This window comes from Lathyrus oleraceus, chromosome 6 (genome assembly GCF_024323335.1).
Source record: "Lathyrus oleraceus cultivar Zhongwan6 chromosome 6, CAAS_Psat_ZW6_1.0, whole genome shotgun sequence".
Classification (NCBI taxonomy): Eukaryota; Viridiplantae; Streptophyta; class Magnoliopsida; order Fabales; family Fabaceae; genus Lathyrus; species Lathyrus oleraceus.
The window spans coordinates 403,610,901-403,630,927 of record NC_066584.1 but is presented as its reverse complement, the minus strand read 5'-3'; the positions used below and the strand labels follow the sequence as shown (position 1 = coordinate 403,630,927).

Here is a 20,027-nt window from a genome sequence, read left to right as displayed (position 1 = left end):
TACTACTATCACCATGATATGATTCACTCATTATTCTGAAAAACAAATGTAAAACAATGGGGAAGGGCTAATATGTAATTTGGCCTTCTGAGTTTAAGGGGGACAAGCTGTGGGGTCCCACAATAGAAACTGTGTTTTTGCGATTAGCTTTGCCAATCACTCACCGACGCTTGTAGAGAGTCAATTTTGCTATTTGTGTCGTAATTCGTTAACGTTCCCATCCTTTGTTAACGTTCCAAATTTGCATTTTCTTCCCTCTAGATAGACTTGCATACTCTACAGCGTAGGGGGCAAGGGACGAGTTATTCTTGGCCAAACACTGCCGTAAATTTTCGTAGGCCGTTTTTTTAGGATAATCGTGCCTAAGTCTTATGGTTTACCATTGAGTTTATTTAATGAAATTGAGTTATTATTATTCAAAGTCTTATAAGATGCATAAAAGTATTAATGTAGTTTAGTTGGTTTTTTTATCTAATAAAGGAGTTTTTTTTATTGAATTCTACAATCTTGACAATTAGTTTGGGTCAATCGAAGGGAAGAACGTTGAACATTTTATTGTTCCGAGCTAAATAAAAATGGAGATAAAATCTCTCTACTGAAATTAATTTTTAGTAGAATTCCAATTCTTCTTTATTTCAAAAATATATAATTAATTTATTAAAATAATGATTATCAGTAAACTCTATCAAGACAAAATTTTACCAGAGACAAATATTCATCCCCGCATTCAACCATCTTTAGAGGAACTATGGAGAACATGTAGTCAAGCAAGAGGATAGCTATGGAAAATCAGCAAGGAGTAAACATCTGAATTTTGTAATAATTTGTTTGAGAGTTGGTTTTTAGGATTTTTGAGAGGAAGATTTTAGAGGATTGTTTTAATATGTATTTAATATTTTTAAAAAGTTTAAAAAATAATATGATTCTATATGTAAATGTATCATATTGTTTTTAAAATTTTAAAAAAATATCTAATACACATCAAAATATAAATGTAGCCTTCCAAAGCTTTCATCTCTAAAAATTAACTCTCCAACGAACTCTAAAGAAAGAAATTTGTTCAAATCGTGAAGGGAATAGAGCACCGCCGTCAAGATACCAGGACTATATTCCTTTGAATACTTTGAGCGAGTGTATCCTACAATAATACATTAATGCCAAATTTAAAGAAGAGCAAGTAGAGACACCAAAACCTATTTGTGAATGTCCTACATTGGATAGATTTTGATGTTGTCGTGTACATTTGAGCAATGTCCACAATATCGATGAATGTGTATAGTTGAACCACACCTTAAAAGACGTAACTAGAAGTGAGGTCACCACAACAAGAACACATCCAAGGAAAAATTAGCAGAGGACGACATCCCGAGGAGAAGAAGTGAGGTTACACATGTTGCCAAAAAAGAAAAACATTCAGACAAAGAAGGAGACAATTATCTACCTGTTGTGTATACGATGACAAAAAGGTCATTCAGGGAGTGGGAAAACTTACCCATTCTTATGTGCATCGAAGAATGTCCTTATAAGTCAGAGGCGATAGCCCCCGAGAAGTAAGCAAATTTTGAGGAAGATGATTATATTGAATAGCTGAACCAAGTCTCGTTCGGTAAAGGAGCACCGAGCACGACCATGATCATCTCTAAAGAATTTCGTCATTCAAAAGGAGCTTCATTTAATTCCATAAAGAGGAAACTGGGGGAAATTATGTTGCAGGAGTAGAAGCCACAAAAAGAGAAAACGAAAAGGGAATGCTCCCTATCTCATTTTATGACAATGATCTTGTTAATGAAGTTCCAAATTCTCATGTTCCTTTGCTTATTAGAGTCGTACTTGCAAACTACGACGTGTAGAGAGTTGTAGTAGATCAAGAGAGCTCTTGCGATATAATGTGTGCTAACTTTTATTTAGAGAGATTGAAGGTATCCCGTGAAAAACTCACCTCGTATAAAGGAAGAGACCTCTAAGAATTTAACAGGTCAACAACTAGACCATATGGATACATATAGTTGATGGTATCAGTAGCAAAAGGAGAAGATCAGAAAATAGTGATAACTAATTCTTAGTGATTGATTGCAAATCAGTGTACAAGTGCATCATCGGATGACCAACACTAGCCACTCTGGGAGTCGTTTCATCGATGATTCACTTGAAAATGAAATATCATGCATGAAAGGAATTATGGCAACAACATAAGAGGATCTAGAAACTTAGAGGGCATGATTTTTAGCATCCATGAAGATCCACCAGGAAACATTTGGTTCCCTGGGGAAATGGTCAACAACGACTTAAGAGAAAAACAAAACCAAAGAATCATGGTAGATAAGGAAGGATAATGGGAAAGAACTTGTACAAACCCTCGTCATGTTAAATGAAGTGTTGAAGAAATTCAAGACAGGAACGAGAGAATCAGGAAGTAAAGACTAGAGATCCCCTAATATTTGCAACCACGTCAGAAATTTTGTTCCATTATCCTTTAAAGAGTTTATTTTCATGTTTTTACAAATTAGAATCAAATGACAGGGGTCATACACTAGCACTCTGTGTTTGAACTTCAATTAATTTTAATGTAGCATGTGTTATGTTCCTTTAGTTGAACTTTGAAAATCCATCGTCTCAAAAAAAGGGAAGCATTATGAAATCCACAATCAATAGGACGAGGGACCTCACTCTCTAATTCTCCATCAGAGAGAAGAAATGATACTCTAAAAACAACATTCCACTCCCATCTTAGGGTTTGAAAACCCATAAATAAGGGGTTGGGCAAAAGGTATCCTATGGTTAGGAACGTCCCTATTGTGAAGTCACAAGAAATATCGGTTTTAACCTAGCAAGGCTTGAAGAAGAAGAAAAATCCTATAAGTCGGGAATATCCCTATTTTAGGGATCATGAATAAACATCAATTTTAATCGAGCAAGGCCCATGGAGGCAAGAATTACTTCAAATTGAGAATTTATCTATTTGAGGGATCACAGAGAAATATCAGCTTAAATTGAGCAAGGCTCGAAGAGGCAAAAATTCCTACAAATCGGGAATATCCCTATTTAAGGAATCATGAAGAAATATCAGTTTTAACTAAACAACACCTAGAGAGACATGAATTCCTGCAAATTGAGAATACCCTTATTTTAGGAATCATGAAGAAATATCAACTTAAATTGAGTAAGGATCAGATAGGAAAAAATTCCTACATGAATATATCTATTTAAGGAATCACACAAAAATTATCAATTTTAATCGAGGAAGGCCCAGTGAGGCAAAAATTCCTATAAACCAATAATATCTCCAATTGAGGAACCATGAGGAAGTTTCAATTTTAATCTGAAAAGGCTTAAAGAGGAAGAAACTTCTAAGATCTGAGGCTATTCAAGTACCAAGAATAAATATTAGTCCTAACTAAGGTAAAGAACACTTTCCCAATAACCTGGGAGTCGCATTGAGGTTAAGATAACAAAGAAAATTGGTCGTGGTCATACAAATAAACTTTAAAATCAAGGTATTTACAATAATAATATATCTCTTAAAGTCATACAACGAGGAGATCCAAAGAAATCACAAAGGAAAAACGATTATAATATGGGGAAACAACATTGCCTAGAAAATTTCATGCAACCATAGTAATCCATAACCTAATACAAGAAAATAAAAATTACAAAACAACCATTTTTCATTCGATTCTACCTTTTCGCACCACCTTATGGAGGTTAAGTTCGAAAGTCACCAGAGAAACTGAAGGATTTATAACACAAAGCTAGGCTATCACATTTTCATAACCCAAAGCATTTACACTGGTTGCTGCCACTTCATAATATAAAGATTCCCTACTGATATAAAGAACTTAAAAACCCAAATCAGAGATCCTCCTTTCATGATAAAAACACGCCTCTCGGTGGGTTTTCCTTCGTTCCATGTTGGTTATTGATCGATGACTGACGTGTCTGTCGGATGATGACTGCAAGTGCACAGTCTATCATGCACTTTTAAAAGATTATCGAACCCACATAGACTAATAGTCAAGCTAATGTTATCTATTACTGTAGTGCAAAGCTAAGGCTAAAGGTTATAAGGTTACGAACGGGAATAAAAATACTAATTTGTAACGGTTTAAAAGTTATGATAAAAACGAGTTCGAAATATGGATTTCGTGTTCCTAAGGGCTTAGGTAGAATTCGGGCACTAAATACGATTCTATTGTGTTATGTAGAAAATATCGACTTAAAGGTCCCGTCTCACACTCTCACGTTATCGACAAAGACCACACCTCCTAACCACAGGATTTTGCTCTCGCTCACCCATTCTAATTAGAAAGCGTATTTTGAAAGTAAATGTGATCCTAAATGATGCCTAAAGCACTCTCGCTATTTTTAGGATCGACGCCTAGTTTCCACTATCTGATTCCTTTCTCACACTTGCGCAATCAGACTGAACCTTGATTTGTTCCACGCTCTTGTGCTAAAACAATAAAACATACATTTGGGAACTAAAGCCAGAACATAGTTAAACCATATATTCACACCTATTATTTCTACCGAGTCCCATCGGTAACGACGGTCCTCATATGCTGGACTCAGAATAATTTAGCAAGGCATGGTATTAATTGAAAGCAATATGATTAAAGTGTTTATAACTGAGAATAGCATGGCATGCAAGTAATAAAAGGCAGTAAAGCATACAAATATTAAAAGCGGTAAAAAAACCTGAAATTTGCATAAAATAAAACTTGAATTAATTTGAACTTGAAAATAATGACAAGCTTGTTCTTGATCCAAAGTATAAACGGTACGAAAATTAAAAGGTGCGACAATCCCTCGATGTGAGTTATTGCCATTTTACAAGTAATTTTCTGCCTAAAACTAAAACGAAATTTTGATAGAGCTTCCGCACGAATTCAATGGATCAATAACACTCCAAAAAATGGCCCTATATAGAGAGTTCATAGGCTTGGTAACTGTCTTGAACCTGCAGACCTAGTGGAGGGAGTGGCGGTTGAGAAAACTGTCCAGAACTACCCCACTAGCGCAGTTCTATTTTTGCACGAAAATGGTGAACGCCATTAGGGCAATGGAGAACGTCATCGCCTTGCTCATTAAATAACCTGGTGGGCAGTGGAGATGGCGAACACCATCTAGCAGGTGGCGAACGCCATTTTCTCAAAACGGCCAAAACTAACTCTTTTGCTCCACTTTAGCTCCTTTTTTGCTTCTTTTCCACGAGGCTTCCAAATCTCCAATGAAATCGGCTAACAACTGCAAAACAAATAAAACAGAAGTAAAAGGCGATAAAATGCATAAAAACATAGACATATAACATGTGAAATAAGCCTAAAAACACGATACGATTTCTCGTTATCAAATTCCCGCATACTTAGATCATTGCTTGTCCTCAAGCAATCACCCAACGCATATGATAAACGATTAAACATAATGTCTAAAACATAAGAACGACGACACTCTAAATAGTATGAGACTGCTAGGCTAATGCTAGATAAATAGGTACTAGATAACAATAACAAGGATATCGTAGTGACACACATCCACATTTCACGGACAAAAACTCCTCTTATGCAAAACCAATTCGAATAATTCCATTATAACTCGACCTACATTCTTTGTTCTTTTTCAACCTCTTTTTCATTCTAGCGCAATCACATTAAACCCGTTATCCATACACATTCAAGGTTGGTGAACCTGTTAGTGACTATGATCTCATTTTCAACTTTTTCGCACTTACTTAGCAAATTTTGCTTAAGTATCAACTGAATCTCTAAGAGTTCGTACCGTTGGGCTAAATGATCAGGTGAGGATCACCTAACTTAGAAGGGACAAATCTTATCACAGATTTTATTCATTATATATATTTTTTATTTTTGCTTGAGATTATAAAATTATTTGCATCGAGTTCCTTACTCATGTGTGTTTTAAGATGGTACTGACTGCTAGTATAAACTACTCAATAGGTTACTGGTTCGTTGTCGCACACTGGTCAAAAACGAGTAATAATATATAGTAAACGGAAAGTGACACCTCGAGTATCGTATCGCAAGGACTCTTGGCAAATTAAGCAAGTATGAAAACAAAATATGGGGGTTTCAATTTGATTTAGAATAAGTGATTATAAAAAGTGATTACAAAAAGTGATTAAAATAAGCGATTATAAAATAAGTCAATCTACTATTTTCGGTTTCCGGCTAATCACTGGTTTTTACCTACCAATTCCCTAAGCGGCTTCGATCTTTACTCGATTCAATTTTGATCGACAAGCGCAATAGATATATGATATATTGATATTCATATATTTCGAATTAAGCAAATGGGTTACTACAATCGTGAATTAAGCAAACACGATTTACAAACGCAATTTAACGACAAAGCGACGAAAATGGCGATTAATAGTTAGGAATGCAATCATACGAATTTAATCAAAACCATTCCATAAAATACAGATTAAGCAAATGAATTTTCATAGAATAGAATTGAAAGAGAAACGAAATTAAATTGATAGGATAAAAACCTCAAAGCCTTGGAAATTCGGTTACAGTAGATTGACTCTAGAAGATTAGTTCCTCTTCATGATCGCACAAAACAAAAAGTTATGGTGAATAAGGTGTCTCATTCTACAGTGTAACAGCTTCTCCTTTTAAACAAAATAAGGGTTGCACTTATAATTCAAACTAGGCCGGAAAATCTATATTCGGCCCAACAAATGGCCCAAAAGAAATTATTTCCTAAAGTACAAAACTTCAACTAATTATTTGAGACTTGTGCACTCCGAATCAACTTTTGTCTTCAACACAAAAGTTGTATCTCTTTCTCTCATCTTTCCAACGCACATCAGTACGCGCAAAACGGTATCCCGTAGCTCAAGTTATGATCCGAACAGTAAACGAGTATATAAATAACCGCTAAAACTGAAAATAGAAAACGAAAAATAGATTAAAGGCAATCATGAACTTAAATCTTAAAACATAATAAAATAATAAAATATGCAAAATAAAGTAGATAAATGTTCAAGTACAATTATAGAAGAATGTGCATCAAAATACACTGATCAAATTTCCCCCCACTTGAACTTTTGCACTCCGAGCAAAATTACAATTTCAAAACAAAAGGAAAGAAAACAGAGCATGCACTTACAAAAGTTTTCAAGATACAAGGTACAAGCAGAATTCTAAGTCTAAGCTTCAAGAATATGGTGTTATTAAGCAACTTTTTGTGACATTTAAAGCAGATAAGAAAACAGATTACCAAAGAGTACATCAACAGCAGTAAGATCCTCACAAGATATAGTTCACTCAACTCTCAAGTGTTTACGCTCAAAGCATAACATGAAAGTTAGTACTACCATAAGCTTGAAAAGACTCTAACATCCACAATTGAAATATATACGCACAAAGATCAAAAGGACTTTTATTTGGTTGTAAAGTGATCAAGGTAAGGGTGAGATAAATCCTAAGGGACTAGGCTAAAATTCAAAGAGATAAAAGAGACTTGAAAGAAACTGCTGGAGTTGAATTTACAAAATACTTCATTCACTTGAACAACTCTATAGCAATTGTTTTCTCTTTCTTCTTTCTCTTTTTATTCTTTTTTTTCTAGAAGGGATATGTATTGACATGTATTGACATCCTTCTATTTTTTTCATTCATTTTTTTTCTTTTCTATTTTCTTTTCCTTTTCTTCCAACTTCTGAAATATTACAAACATAATTATTCAACCTCACACAACTCCAAACAAGACTCTTTCAATCCTTTGAATAGGGTGATAACATTGTTTTTCACTTCTCGACTTGTAATGAGTTTTAAACAAAAAAAAGATAATAGGCTTAAGGGGGTTTCAAACAAGGGATGAAATTATTTTAGGGTTGCCTTTTTGGCTAACTGGCTAAAAAACAAAAAAAAACAAAATTGCCTTTATCATATCAGTGTGCACAAGTAAACAACAACATCAACAAGAGTCAATTCAAGTTCTAGAGACTAACAGACATGAGTGAATCACACAAGAAAGAAAGAGATGAAATTTTGCATGTTATCCATATAAGGCTCAAAATCTCATAAGGTTAATTGATCTACCACAAATGATGTACAATTTAGAGTTTGGTCATACATATCATACTAAGAATGCATAAAAAGAATCAATCACATCACACCATAATTCTTTAATCAAGAGAACAAAGAAAATACTCACAATTGTAACTCAAAAACCAAAGGAAAAAGCATGCAATTTTTTATTTATTTTAAATTTTAACCAAAAACAGAGACAAACTGAAAACAAAACAAATAAATGGTTCCCTCCCCCACACTTAAAACATACATTGTCCTTAATGAAATATCATAAATATAAAATAAGAGTGAGAGAAAGGAAAGAACACACCCGAGGAGTCAAGGCAGATAGCCTTTCCCAAAGAGAGCTCTTCTAAAGCCTCTTCTTCCAAAGTCGGGTTCTCATGGAGTAACTTTGGGTAGTGTCCATTGAACTTGAAATTTTGATTAGTGTCTTCGCCTTTTATTCCAGGATCAAAGAAGAATCTTCGATAAGTAAAAGTGTTTAATGGACACGTGAAAGTGATCTCCTTTTTCACAACATCAAGAATAAAAGGATTACTGGGCTGCCTCACTACTTTTATTTCATCTTTAAGTGAGATCCTATGCATATATATGGATGGGCTAATATCACGAGTATCAGCCAAGGTCCATCCAATTCCCTTCTTATGTTTCTGCTTAAGTTGAAGCTTTGATGAATAATATGAATCATTGGGAAGTGGTTTAGGCTCTATAGAATATGGTTGTTTAATGGATGGTATGTTTGGGGCAGTCAGAATGTCAAGATTTTTAGCTACATAAACAACTTTGTTTACACTGTCACCCTGCAAGGCAACATCAATCTCAACATAAACAACACAAAGGTTAGTGTTAGTACAATCATCACATGAGTAAATATTATCAAAACTAGATAAAGTTGGAAAATTAGCTGAAAACAAATTAGAATAAGCTGCATCAACAACTTCAGAAAGCAACTCTATTTGAAAAACAGAATGCTCTTCCAAGGGATGTTTCATAACATTAAAAGTATTGAATTTCGCGACAATGTCACCAAATTCCATGGACATGGTTCCATCGTCAACATCAACTTTTGTTTTAGCTGTTTTCATGAACGGTCTACCCAAAATGATTGGTGATCTGCTTGAATTTGTTTCTCCATACAATGTCACCATTAAACCTTGACAACAAGTGTATTAACCCAGATTTCAATTCGAAAGGTACAACAACAATAGGAAATTCAATACATAAAACATTATAATTAACATCAGGGGCAACAAGTTTTCTGAGGGTTCTTTGGTCAGCCATGTTAAACTCAATAGAAAAGAAAAAAATCAACAAACAATGAGAAAACACAACTAATTCAGCAATGCATCAACAAATAGAAAAATATCGACAATGTCCCTATTAAGTAAAAACAATTGAAATACGAAAAAAAATGATTAAAGTAAAATACAAAAAATACAAACATATGAAAATTAATCTAATAACGTCAATTAAGAATTTTGAGAATTTTTTGCGGAATTTTCTGAAACTACCAAAACAGAAAATAAATCATAAAAAAAAAAAATAGGGAATTTATATTTTTTAGGGCGGCATCCACTATTTAGTCTCTAAATAGAGGCTTTCGATCCTTGATTTTTTCCTAATGAATCGACAAAGAATCGGAATAATCTAAGACGATTTTCTCAAAAACAATTTTTTTTTCCTAAACCGCAAAAAGACCAGAACGCAAGAAAGTTAAGGCAAAAAAAATGCTAAAAAAATAACACATATGACTATAATAATGGTTAGACTACAATAATGGTTAAAATCTACAAGATTCCTCGACAACAACGCCAATTTGATCTGTTGTCGCACACGGGTCAAAAACGAGTAATAATATATAGTAAACAGAAAACGACACCTCGAGTATCGTATCGCGAGGACTCTTGGAAAATTAACCAAGTATGAAAACAAAATATGGGGGTTTCGATTCGATTTAGAATAAGTGATTATAAAAAGTGATTAAAATAAGCGATTATAAAATAAATCAATCTACTATTTTCGGTTTCCGGCTAATCACTGGTTTTTACCTACCAATTCCCTAAGCAACTTCGATCTCTACTCGATTCAATTTCGATTGACAAGCCCAATAGATATATGACATATTGATATTCCTATATTCCGAATTAAGCAAACGGGTTACTACAATCGTGAATTAAACAAACACGATTTACAAACGCAATTTAACAACAAAGCGACGAAAACGGTGATTAATAGTTAGGAATGCAATCATACGAATTTAATCAAATCCATTCCATAAAATACAAATTAAGCAAATGAATTTTCATAGAATAGAATTGAAAGAGAAACGAAATTAAATTGATAGGATAAAAACCTCAAAGCCTTGGAAATTCGGTTACAGCAGATTGACTCTAGAAGATTAGTTCCTCTTCATGATCGCACAAAACAAAAAGTTATGGTGAATAAGGTGTCTCATTCTACAGTGCAACGGCTGCTCCTTTTAAACAAAATAAGGGTTGCCCTTATAATTCAATCTAGGCCGGAAAACCTAAATTCGGTCCAACAAATGGCCCAAAAGAAATTATTTCCTAAAGTACGAAACTTCAACTAATTATTTGAGACTTGTGCACTTCGAATCAACTTTTGTCTTCAACACAAACGTTGTAGCTCTTTCTCTCATCTTTCTAACGCATGTCAGAACACGCAAAACAATATTCCGTAGCTTAAGTTATGATCCAAACAGTGAACAAGTATTAAATAACCGCTAAAACTGAAAATAGCAAACGAAAATAGATTAAAGGCAATCATGAACTTAAATCTAAAAACATAATAAAATAGTAAAATAAAAAAAATAAAGTAGATAAATGTCTAAGTACAATTATAGAAGAATGTGCATCAAAATGCACTGATCATTTACTTAAAGAAACTTAGAATTAAGGTCTTGACACAATGGTTATTCAAATCAATGTCGCATACTTAGGGAATTTAGGGTGTTAGGACGGTACCAATATTATCGACACTTTCCCAAGTCTATCTAAATAAGCCTAAAAATGAGAAATAGACTATACTATAGGTGTGTCATGCCATTGAATCAGAACAATTTTTTTTTATCATTGAGGGTCAAATCTAAAGGAATTGTCAAACAAAAGAAAAAATATCACGCAATAGGACTCAACAGCACATGCATGAATCGACCAAAATCTAAAAAGAACTAACTAGGTAATTAATGAAAAATGAAAAATAAAACAGTAAATAATAGAAAAGCGGTAAAGCTCATCCCCCATACTTGAATCAAACATTGTCCTCAATGTTTTAGCATAAGACGGAGAAAGGAGTAGTGAAACCTGGTAGTGGGTCCAGTGATGTCGGTCGCAGCCTTTATGTCGTGCAAAACCTTCTCTATCGAATGTAGGATTGGGCGCATACTGCATGTACTCCCTCATACCTGTCACCTCCAAGTGCACTCCGTTCATCTGCTCGGTGAGGTCACCCATGTTGAGCTCAGTTCGCTCAACAAAGTTAAGATGAGTCTCTCTGATCTGATCAATAGTGACCCTCATCTCCTCATAGTAGCACATCACGGTCTGCACCGACATCATTCTGATGTCTAAGCTCACTTAGGATGTCATCAAGAGTTGTCCTCATGGAGGTGTAGTCACACTCCTTACAGGGCTGATATCCGAATGAGGTACCTAGGAAAATTATGTGTGGTGTGTGCAATGGTGCCAGTCTAGGGAGCATCTTGCTCCATATGATTGGGCTTAGGGGCGTTAAGATTAAAAATCCAATTAGCGTTATTTCGCACGTCGATGCGTGCGACGCAAGGTAAAGTAACTCCCCTCACCTCTCGGTTACTAATCATTAGAAAATATTTATCGTCAGGTTTATTCTTGATAAGGCGCATGCTACGGAAATAGTCAAGGTCGACAAAAGGAGTCTCTAACGGCTCAAGCGTAGCCAACTCCGTGCCTAAGTTCAACGCAAGAGCTATAGATGTAATCTGCCCTCCAACACAAACATGACCTCCTATTCTAACACTGATGGACAGGAAGTGTGCTAATAGGAATGATGTTGGGTTAACTTTGGTTTCAGATAAGGCACAATAAATAAGGAAAAGATCCCTAGAATTTACATTTCCGGTATTCTCTCGACCAATAGTGCTGGCCAAAATGCGGTGCAAATACCGAATGACTGGGTTTTGAATAACAGTAGCTTTAAGGCCTTCCCGATTCGGTGGTGGTTTTTCCTGTTAGTTACTGCAAAAAGTCAAGAATGTTGGATTTCCATTCACTCTCTAAAGGGTGTTGGCAAGCAAACTCGTCTCCATGAGGGAACGAAAGTAAATCGGCCATTTGGTCTTGGTTAATACTGTAATTTCTATTGAACATCCTAAAGTGTGCAGTATCGGTGGTACGGGATCCTCCTATATGGGTGGTGTATCGAAAAGAGCTCAAGAACTCGTAGGTAAGTCGAATGTAGGTTGGACTAGTTAAAGAGCAAAAGTGAGACATACCTAGGTTAGTAAGCATCCAATAGAAACTGTCAAATAAACCCAAAGTATGAATGGCAGCATCATCGGGGTACCTCGTCGCTAATACGTCCCTCTTGAAAAGTTTGTGGTATCTGCTCCTTTGATTTTCTCCATCGATTCCCTCAGTGAACTCAATTCCCATATAGTTAATAGAAAAGTAAGAGGAAAGGATTGTGAAGTTAGAAAGTGGGTGTTTGTGGATTTTATAATGATTTGGAAGAATTGGAATGGTTGGGAGTTGAAGGGTTGGAGTTATAGATGTTTAGAGTAGGGAGTTTAAGAGATTTAAATGTAGGGTATTGGAAAAACACGCAGGAGGGAAAAGAAAAGAGAGGAAAATGGTCTATTTTCCTAATATGGTGATCGCCATTAGGCATATGGCGAACGCCATCTGCCTAAATTACTAGGCTTTTTATTCGAAACTAATGGCGAACACCATTAGCATAACGGTGGACGCCATTAATCTAAAATACGCAGTTTTTCAGCTTTTTCTTAAGATTACTACAGGTAAATGCTCCTAAGGCCATATAAAAGTTAGTTGAAATAATTAAAACTAGTAGCCATAATTAAGAAGCATAAAATTTGCAAGAACTAAAATAATACGCGACGAAATAAAATAATTGACTGAAATGGAAATTAAATTAATTAAAGATAGTAGTAACACATGTTCACGTCGATATATCGACTTTAAAGTAAACACAAACTAAAAATTAACAAAGGGAAATAACTTATGACAATTAAAGTACTAAACTAGAAAATAGGGAAACTCTAGTACAATCATTCAACATTAGCCATCACTTCGGTCCAAAAGAGTGTTGCAAGGAATGAACTTGCTGGAAAACATATTCGAACTGCTCATTAACAACATCCATGAATCTGAAGAGATCCACTCGAAGGGAATTGACTTCTCCTCGAATGAAATCAACTTCAGATTGTAGAGCATGTATAGCAATGCCGAAATCAACAGGAGGAACGATATGATGTACATCAGAGGCGTGCAAATTACCATCGGGGAAAATGGCTTCTTGGTTCTCATAAGGTTGAGGACTATCAAGAGGTGTTGGAGACTCATCTTGGCCCTCTAAGTTGTAAAACCAGTTATCACGGTTGTGGACTTTAGTTTTCTCATGGTTTGGAAGTGTAAAATTTTGGACTACTTCGTTATCAATTAACAACTCAAACTTCGCCAGTCCTAAATTGGCAACGATGCCTCGGTTGAAACAGAAGTTTATGTGCATGGGACGGATACCTCCAAAAGCATGTAAGCGGTTAAGCGGGTATCTCAGGCCTAAAGCATCATCAATCATGGTTACTAACCCGCCAATGATAATAGTACTGTGGGTTTCTCGGGAAATCTTGTATAGGTTTGCTAACATAAAGGCAACAACATTCACTGGTCTCCCTTGGGAAGCACATTACAGGATAAAAAGTTTGTCCCTAGAAATAGTGGTGATGTTCTCTTCCTTACCGAACAAGGTATGGGCCAGGATTTTATGAAAGTAGCAGATGGCAGGGTTATGTATGTTTACGGAAACATGGTGTGAGGTTCAGGATGATAATTTCCGGTTATGGTTCCCCAGAAAAAGTTAAGGTCAAGGTCTGTAAAGGCATCATCAAGGGCAATCATGTGTACATCAGGGCCACTAGGAAATCCTAGTAACTCAGCCATCTCACGGTGGGTGAAACGATACTTGGTTCCAAACATCCTAAATGTAGCCAGGCCTATACCAAATCCTATTCCTCTATAAGGGTCATAATAAAGGGAATTCAGGAATTCAAGGGTGAGCCTACGGTATTGGTTATACCTCTTCCTCACAACAAAACTATCCCAACCTACTTGGTTGAGAAGATACATAACATTGTCTCTTAATCCTAAGATAGTCAGGATCAATCCATCAGGATATATAGAAAGTGCCATTTCCCTCTGTGCTAACATGTCAAATGGTGCCTCTGATTTTCGCTTCTAAATATAACCTCCATATTGTCAACAGGCTCCATACTCCTAAGTTAGTGATAAGTTATCCTAAGTTATGTTAGCCTGAAAGTAAACAAAGGTTATACTATTAGTAAAAGATACTGCATGGAAGTGTTAGAAAAGTTAGTAATAATAATAATAATAACAATAACAAACATAGAATAAAATTAAAAAAATAAAATTAAAAATGAAAACAACTAAAAGTTAATGATAAAGACTAAAGATCATGGGTTTCCTTCCACGTAGCGCTTCGTTTAATGTTGGGAGCTCGACATCAATTTGGAACGGTACTAATCTTTCGAAAGAGCGGGCAACTCTTCTAGTTTGTAGATCATGCAGAAATCCTTATTCTCTACATTGTGGTAGTTCTTAAGTCGTTGCCCATTTACAACGAATGTTTCATTGTTTTGCTTCTTATTTCCACATCTCCACTTTGGAAAACTCTCGGGACCTCAAAAGGGCCAGACTATCTAGAACTAAGTTTTCCTGGAAATAATTTGAGTCGAGAATCAAAGAGAATGACTATGTCACCCTCATTGAATTTTCACCTTGTAATTTGTTTGTCATGCCACTGTTTGGTTCTTTCCTTGTAAATACGGGCATTCTCATAGGCATCTAATCTAAGTTCTTCTAGTTCATGGATATCCAAAATTCTTTTCTCTCCTACATTTGTGTAATTCATGTTAAGGGTCTTGATGGACCAATAAGCTTTATGCTCGAGTTCCACAGGAAGGTGACATGATTTACCATAAACTAGTTTGAATGGTGTTGTTCCTATCGGGGTTTTGTAAGCTGTCATATAAGCCCACAGAGCTTCATGAAGTTTTGCCGACCAATATTTCCTAGAGGTTGCAACAGTTTTCTCTAAAATTTGTTTGATTTCTCTATTAGAAACTTCAACTTGCCCACTTGTTTGAGGGTGATATGGCGTTGTTACACGGTGTCGGACTCCATATTTCAGCAACAATCTTTCGAAGATTTTGGAAATGAAGTGAGACCCTCCATCGCTAATCACGAGTCTTGGTACACCGAATCTAGGGAAGATTTGATTCTTGAAAAGTTTAATTACCACTCGTGCATTGTTAGTGGGAGAGGCTACTGCCTCAATCCATTTTGATATGTAGCCAACTGCAACGAGTATGTATTTGTTACCAAAATAAGATGGGAAAAGACCCATGAAATCTATACCCCAGACATCATAGACTTCTAATTCTAAGATGGGAAAGGACCCATGAAATCTATACCCCAGACATCATAGACTTCTATACCAATGTGTTGGCACCGGTCGCAATTTTTAATCGCGATGTGGAAATCTTTCCATAGATTAGGCCAAAAGAGACCAGATTGTAGGATCTTCGCACAAGTCTTTGAGGTGCTTGCGTGTTCTTCATAGGATGCAGAGTGGCAGTGGGATATGATATCATTTACTTCTGATTTGGGGACACATCAATGGAAAATACCATTGGAGCCTCTCTTGAAAAGTAGTGGTTCATCCCAATAGTAATGTTTAAGATCGTGGAAAAATTTCTTCTTTTGCTGGTATGTTAGGTCTGGTGGAAGCACTCTAGCGGCTAAGTAATTGACGAAGTCAGCGTACCATGGCAGGACAGTCTTGGTGCAAATAAATTCCACAACTTCATTAGTATCTGTGTCATTATACATTAAAGAGTATTTGATCGTCTCGCTTTCATTTTCTAATTAGGCTACAAGTCAATCGTAAGGAAAATCGTTATTGATGGGCACTCGTTCGGGTTTTAGATCCTCAATCCTAGAGAGGTGATCTGCTACCATGTTCTCGGTGCCTTTCTTATCTTTGATCTCTAGATCGAATTCTTGTAAGAGTAGGATCCATCTTAAAAGTCTCGGTTTAACATCCTTCTTACTTAACAGGTACCTAATTGCGGTGTGGTCGGTATAGACAATTATTTTTGCTCCTACTAAGTAGGAACAAAATTTATCTAAAGTGAACACAACAGCTAGGAATTCTTTTTCTATGGCGGTGTAGTTTATCTCCATGTTGTCTAGGGTTCTACTTGCATAATAAATAGCATGAAGCTTTTTATCTTCTCTTTTTCCTAAGACAGCGCCAACGGCATAATCACTAGCGTCAGTTATTATCTCAAATGGCTTACTCCAATCAGGTGATTTCATAATGGATGCAATAATAAGACCATTTTTAGATGTTCAAACGCTTTTAAGCACTCTTCGTCGAATATGAATTCAACATTTTTCATTAATAAGCATGTTAGTAGTTTTGTTATTTTAGAGAAATCTTTAATGAATCGTCAGTAGAAACCGGAGTGTCTTAGGAATCTGCGAATTTCTCTAACTGTTTTTAGAGGTTGAAGATGTTCTATAATTTTTATTTTTGCTTTATCCACCTCAATCCCTTGATCAGATACGACATGTCCAAGTACAATTCCTTGTCGGACCATGAAATGGCATTTTTCCCAATTTAATACGAGATTTACCTTAACACATCTCTCAAGTACCATTTCTCGGTTTGAAAGACATCCTTCAAAGCTTTTCCCACAGATAGAGAAGTCATCCATAAATACTTCCATTATGTGTCTATAAAACCTGCGAAGATTGACATCATGCATCTCTGAAATGTTGCAAGGGCATTGCACAGTCCAAACGACATTCGTCAATAGGAAAATGTACCATAAGGACACATGAAAGTGGTCTTTTCTTGGTCATCGGGATGGATAGGAATTTGAAAGAATCCTGAGTATCCGTCTAAATAGCAGAAGTGATAATGTTTAGCCAGTCGTTCAAGCATTTGATCAATGAAAGGTAATGGAAAGTGATATTTACAAGTGGCTTTATTTAATTTTCTATAGTCTATGCACATTCTCCATCCAGTTTGAGTTCTTTTTGCTACAGATTCTCTCTTCTCATTACTAACAACAGTAATACCTCCCTTCTTTAGAATGACATGTATCGGGCTGACCCAGTTATTGTCGGATATCGGGTATATGATTCCTTCTTCTAATAGCTTTTATACCCCCCTTTTGACTACATCACTCAAGATAGGATTTACTCTTCTCTGATGCTCTCTAGAGGTTTTACAATCCTCTTCTAGCATAATGTAATGCATACATATAGAGGGACTTATTCCTTTTAAGTTGTAGATGTTATAGCCTATAGTTGTCGGATATTTTCTTAAGACATAGGTTAATTTTTCGGTTTCTATCTGTCCTAAGTCAGCATTAATTATAACTGGTCTTTCAAGCTCGGTATCTAGGAACTCATACCTTAAATCTTTGGGTAGTGTTTTGAGTTCTATTGAAGGTTTGTTGGGGCCATGGCATTGGATTTGGTGTTAGTGCTAAACATTCTCTCAGACTGTCATCTACGTATGGCTCACGCCAATTATCGTCTTCGAATATATGAGTTGTTGGAATCTTCAGTACTTCAGTATACTTAAATGGTTCCATCTCCATTTCTTTCACACATTCGTCTACGACGTCTAAGAAACAACATGAGTTGTCTATAGGTGGTGCTTGTAGGAATTTAGCTAAGAGAAATTCAACTTTTTCTTCTCCGACTTTGAATGTTAGCCTACCAGGGTCAACTAGTTATAGAGACATCTTTGTTGGTCTTAATTCTCCCAGGTTGAGTTTTTCGCATATGGACAAGGGAATTAGACTAACACTGGCTCCTAAATCGCATAAAGCTTTGTCTATGATAAACTTTCCGATTACACATGGTATGGAAAAGCTACCAGGGTCTTTCAGTTTAGGAGGCATGTTGTTTTGAAAAATAGTGACACACTCTGCAGTAAGCATAATGACTTCGTCATCCTCAAGCTTTTTCTTGTTGGGTAGAATCTCTTTAAGAAACTTAGCATATGAAGGTGTTTGCGTAATGGCTTATGTGAATGGTATAGTGATATTAAGTTGCTTCAAAAGTTCTACGAATTTCTTGAATTGTCCTTCATTTTTAGACTTCACAAGTTTTTGGGGATAAGGTATAGGTGGTTTGTATCGTGGTGGAGGCACATAAGGCGGTTCTTTATCTTTTGCCTCTCCTCTTTCGTCTTGATTTCCATTATTGGTTGGTTCGTTTACCTTTTCCATTATTGGTTGGTTCATCTAGTTCTGTTCCACTTCAAAGTGTGAGAGTGTTAGCATGGCCTTTTAGGGTTGGTTGTGTTTGACTAGTAAATGCTCCAGTTGGGGCTGCTATTGCGACTTGTTGTTGGGCTACTTGGGAGATATGGGTTTCTAACATTTTGTTATGGGTAGCCATAACATCAAACGTATTTGAAAATTGTTTCACCAGTTCACTCGTATGAGCATTTTGATTCACAAATTCTTTATTTTGTTGAGCTTGGGCATTTATAAAGTTTTCATCATGATCTCCAGATTTGACTTTATAGTTGCTTGTGGAGCAACTAGGGCTCCTTTCTGATAGCCAGGTGGAAAAGCAGGTGTTGGGTTTGGTGGAAATAAAGCATTGTTACTTTTATAGGAAAAATTCGGATGGTTTCTCCAGCCAGGATTGTAAGTGTTTGAATACGGGTTTCCTTGAGCATAGTTTATTTGGTCGGTGGGAACACCAGCCAATAACTGACAATCAACATTAGTGTGCCCAGGGATTCCACATAATTCACAATTTGGTGTTATAACAACTACGATAGTTACTGGAATTATGACTAAGCTTTCAATCTTTTGAGTAAGCGCATCGACTTTAGCATTTACACTGTCTATGCCATTAACTCCGTACACTCCGTCTTTCGGAGTTGGTTTTTCTACACCGACACATTCACCTCCCCATTGGAAATGATTTTGGGTCATGTTCTCTATGAGTTCATAAGCTTCGTCATATGGTTTGTCCATTAGAGCACCGCCAGTGGGAGCGCTTAAATTCATCTTAGTATTATATAACAGACCATTATAGAAAGTATGGATAATCTGCCATTATTCAAGTCCATGGTATGGACAAAGTCGCATCATGTCCTTGTATCTTTCCCTAGCGTCAAAAATAGATTCGTTGTCTTTTTGATTAAATCCGTTGATTTGAGCTCTTCACATAGCTGTTTTGCTTTGTGGAAAATATCGGGCTAAGAATACTTTCTTCAACTCGTCCCATGTGGTTACTGAGTTTGAAGGTAGAGACTGAAGCTAAGCTCTAGCTCTATCTCTTAACGAAAAAGGGAAAAGACGTAGTCTAATTGCTCTTGACTGACACCATTTACTTTCACTGTATCTGCGTACTGCACAAACACTGACAAATGTAAGTTAGGATCGTCTGTAGGACTACCTGAAAATTGGTTTTTTTGAACGGTTGATAACAGCGAAGGTTTCAAATCGAAATCGTTTCCATTGATGGCAGGGGCAGTAATGCTGTTATGTGGTTCTACTTGCGATGAAGCAGCATAATATTTTAACGGGAGATTTTGTGGTCTTTCGGCCATATTTGGTTTTGGTTCTGAAATTGGGATAATAGGGTTTGGAAGATCGCATTTAATACAAAA

At 36.0% G+C, this 20,027-nt stretch overlaps 1 protein-coding gene across 1 annotated transcript; it reads right to left on the bottom strand.

The window, feature by feature from the left end:
- Window positions 1–18,888: 18,888 nt before the first annotated feature.
- Window positions 18,889–19,422, bottom strand: LOC127095864 (uncharacterized). Its single transcript, XM_051034496.1, has one exon. It carries the CDS (start codon window positions 19,420–19,422, stop codon window positions 18,889–18,891), a length of 534 nt encoding a protein of 177 aa, XP_050890453.1.
- Between the last annotated feature and the right edge of the window lie 605 nt (window positions 19,423–20,027).

What these genes read in the sequence shown, in the direction of transcription:
- LOC127095864 (XM_051034496.1), bottom strand. Translation starts at nt 19,422, where the DNA reads ATGAATTTAAGCGCTCCCACTGGCGGTGCTCTAATGGACAAACCATAT.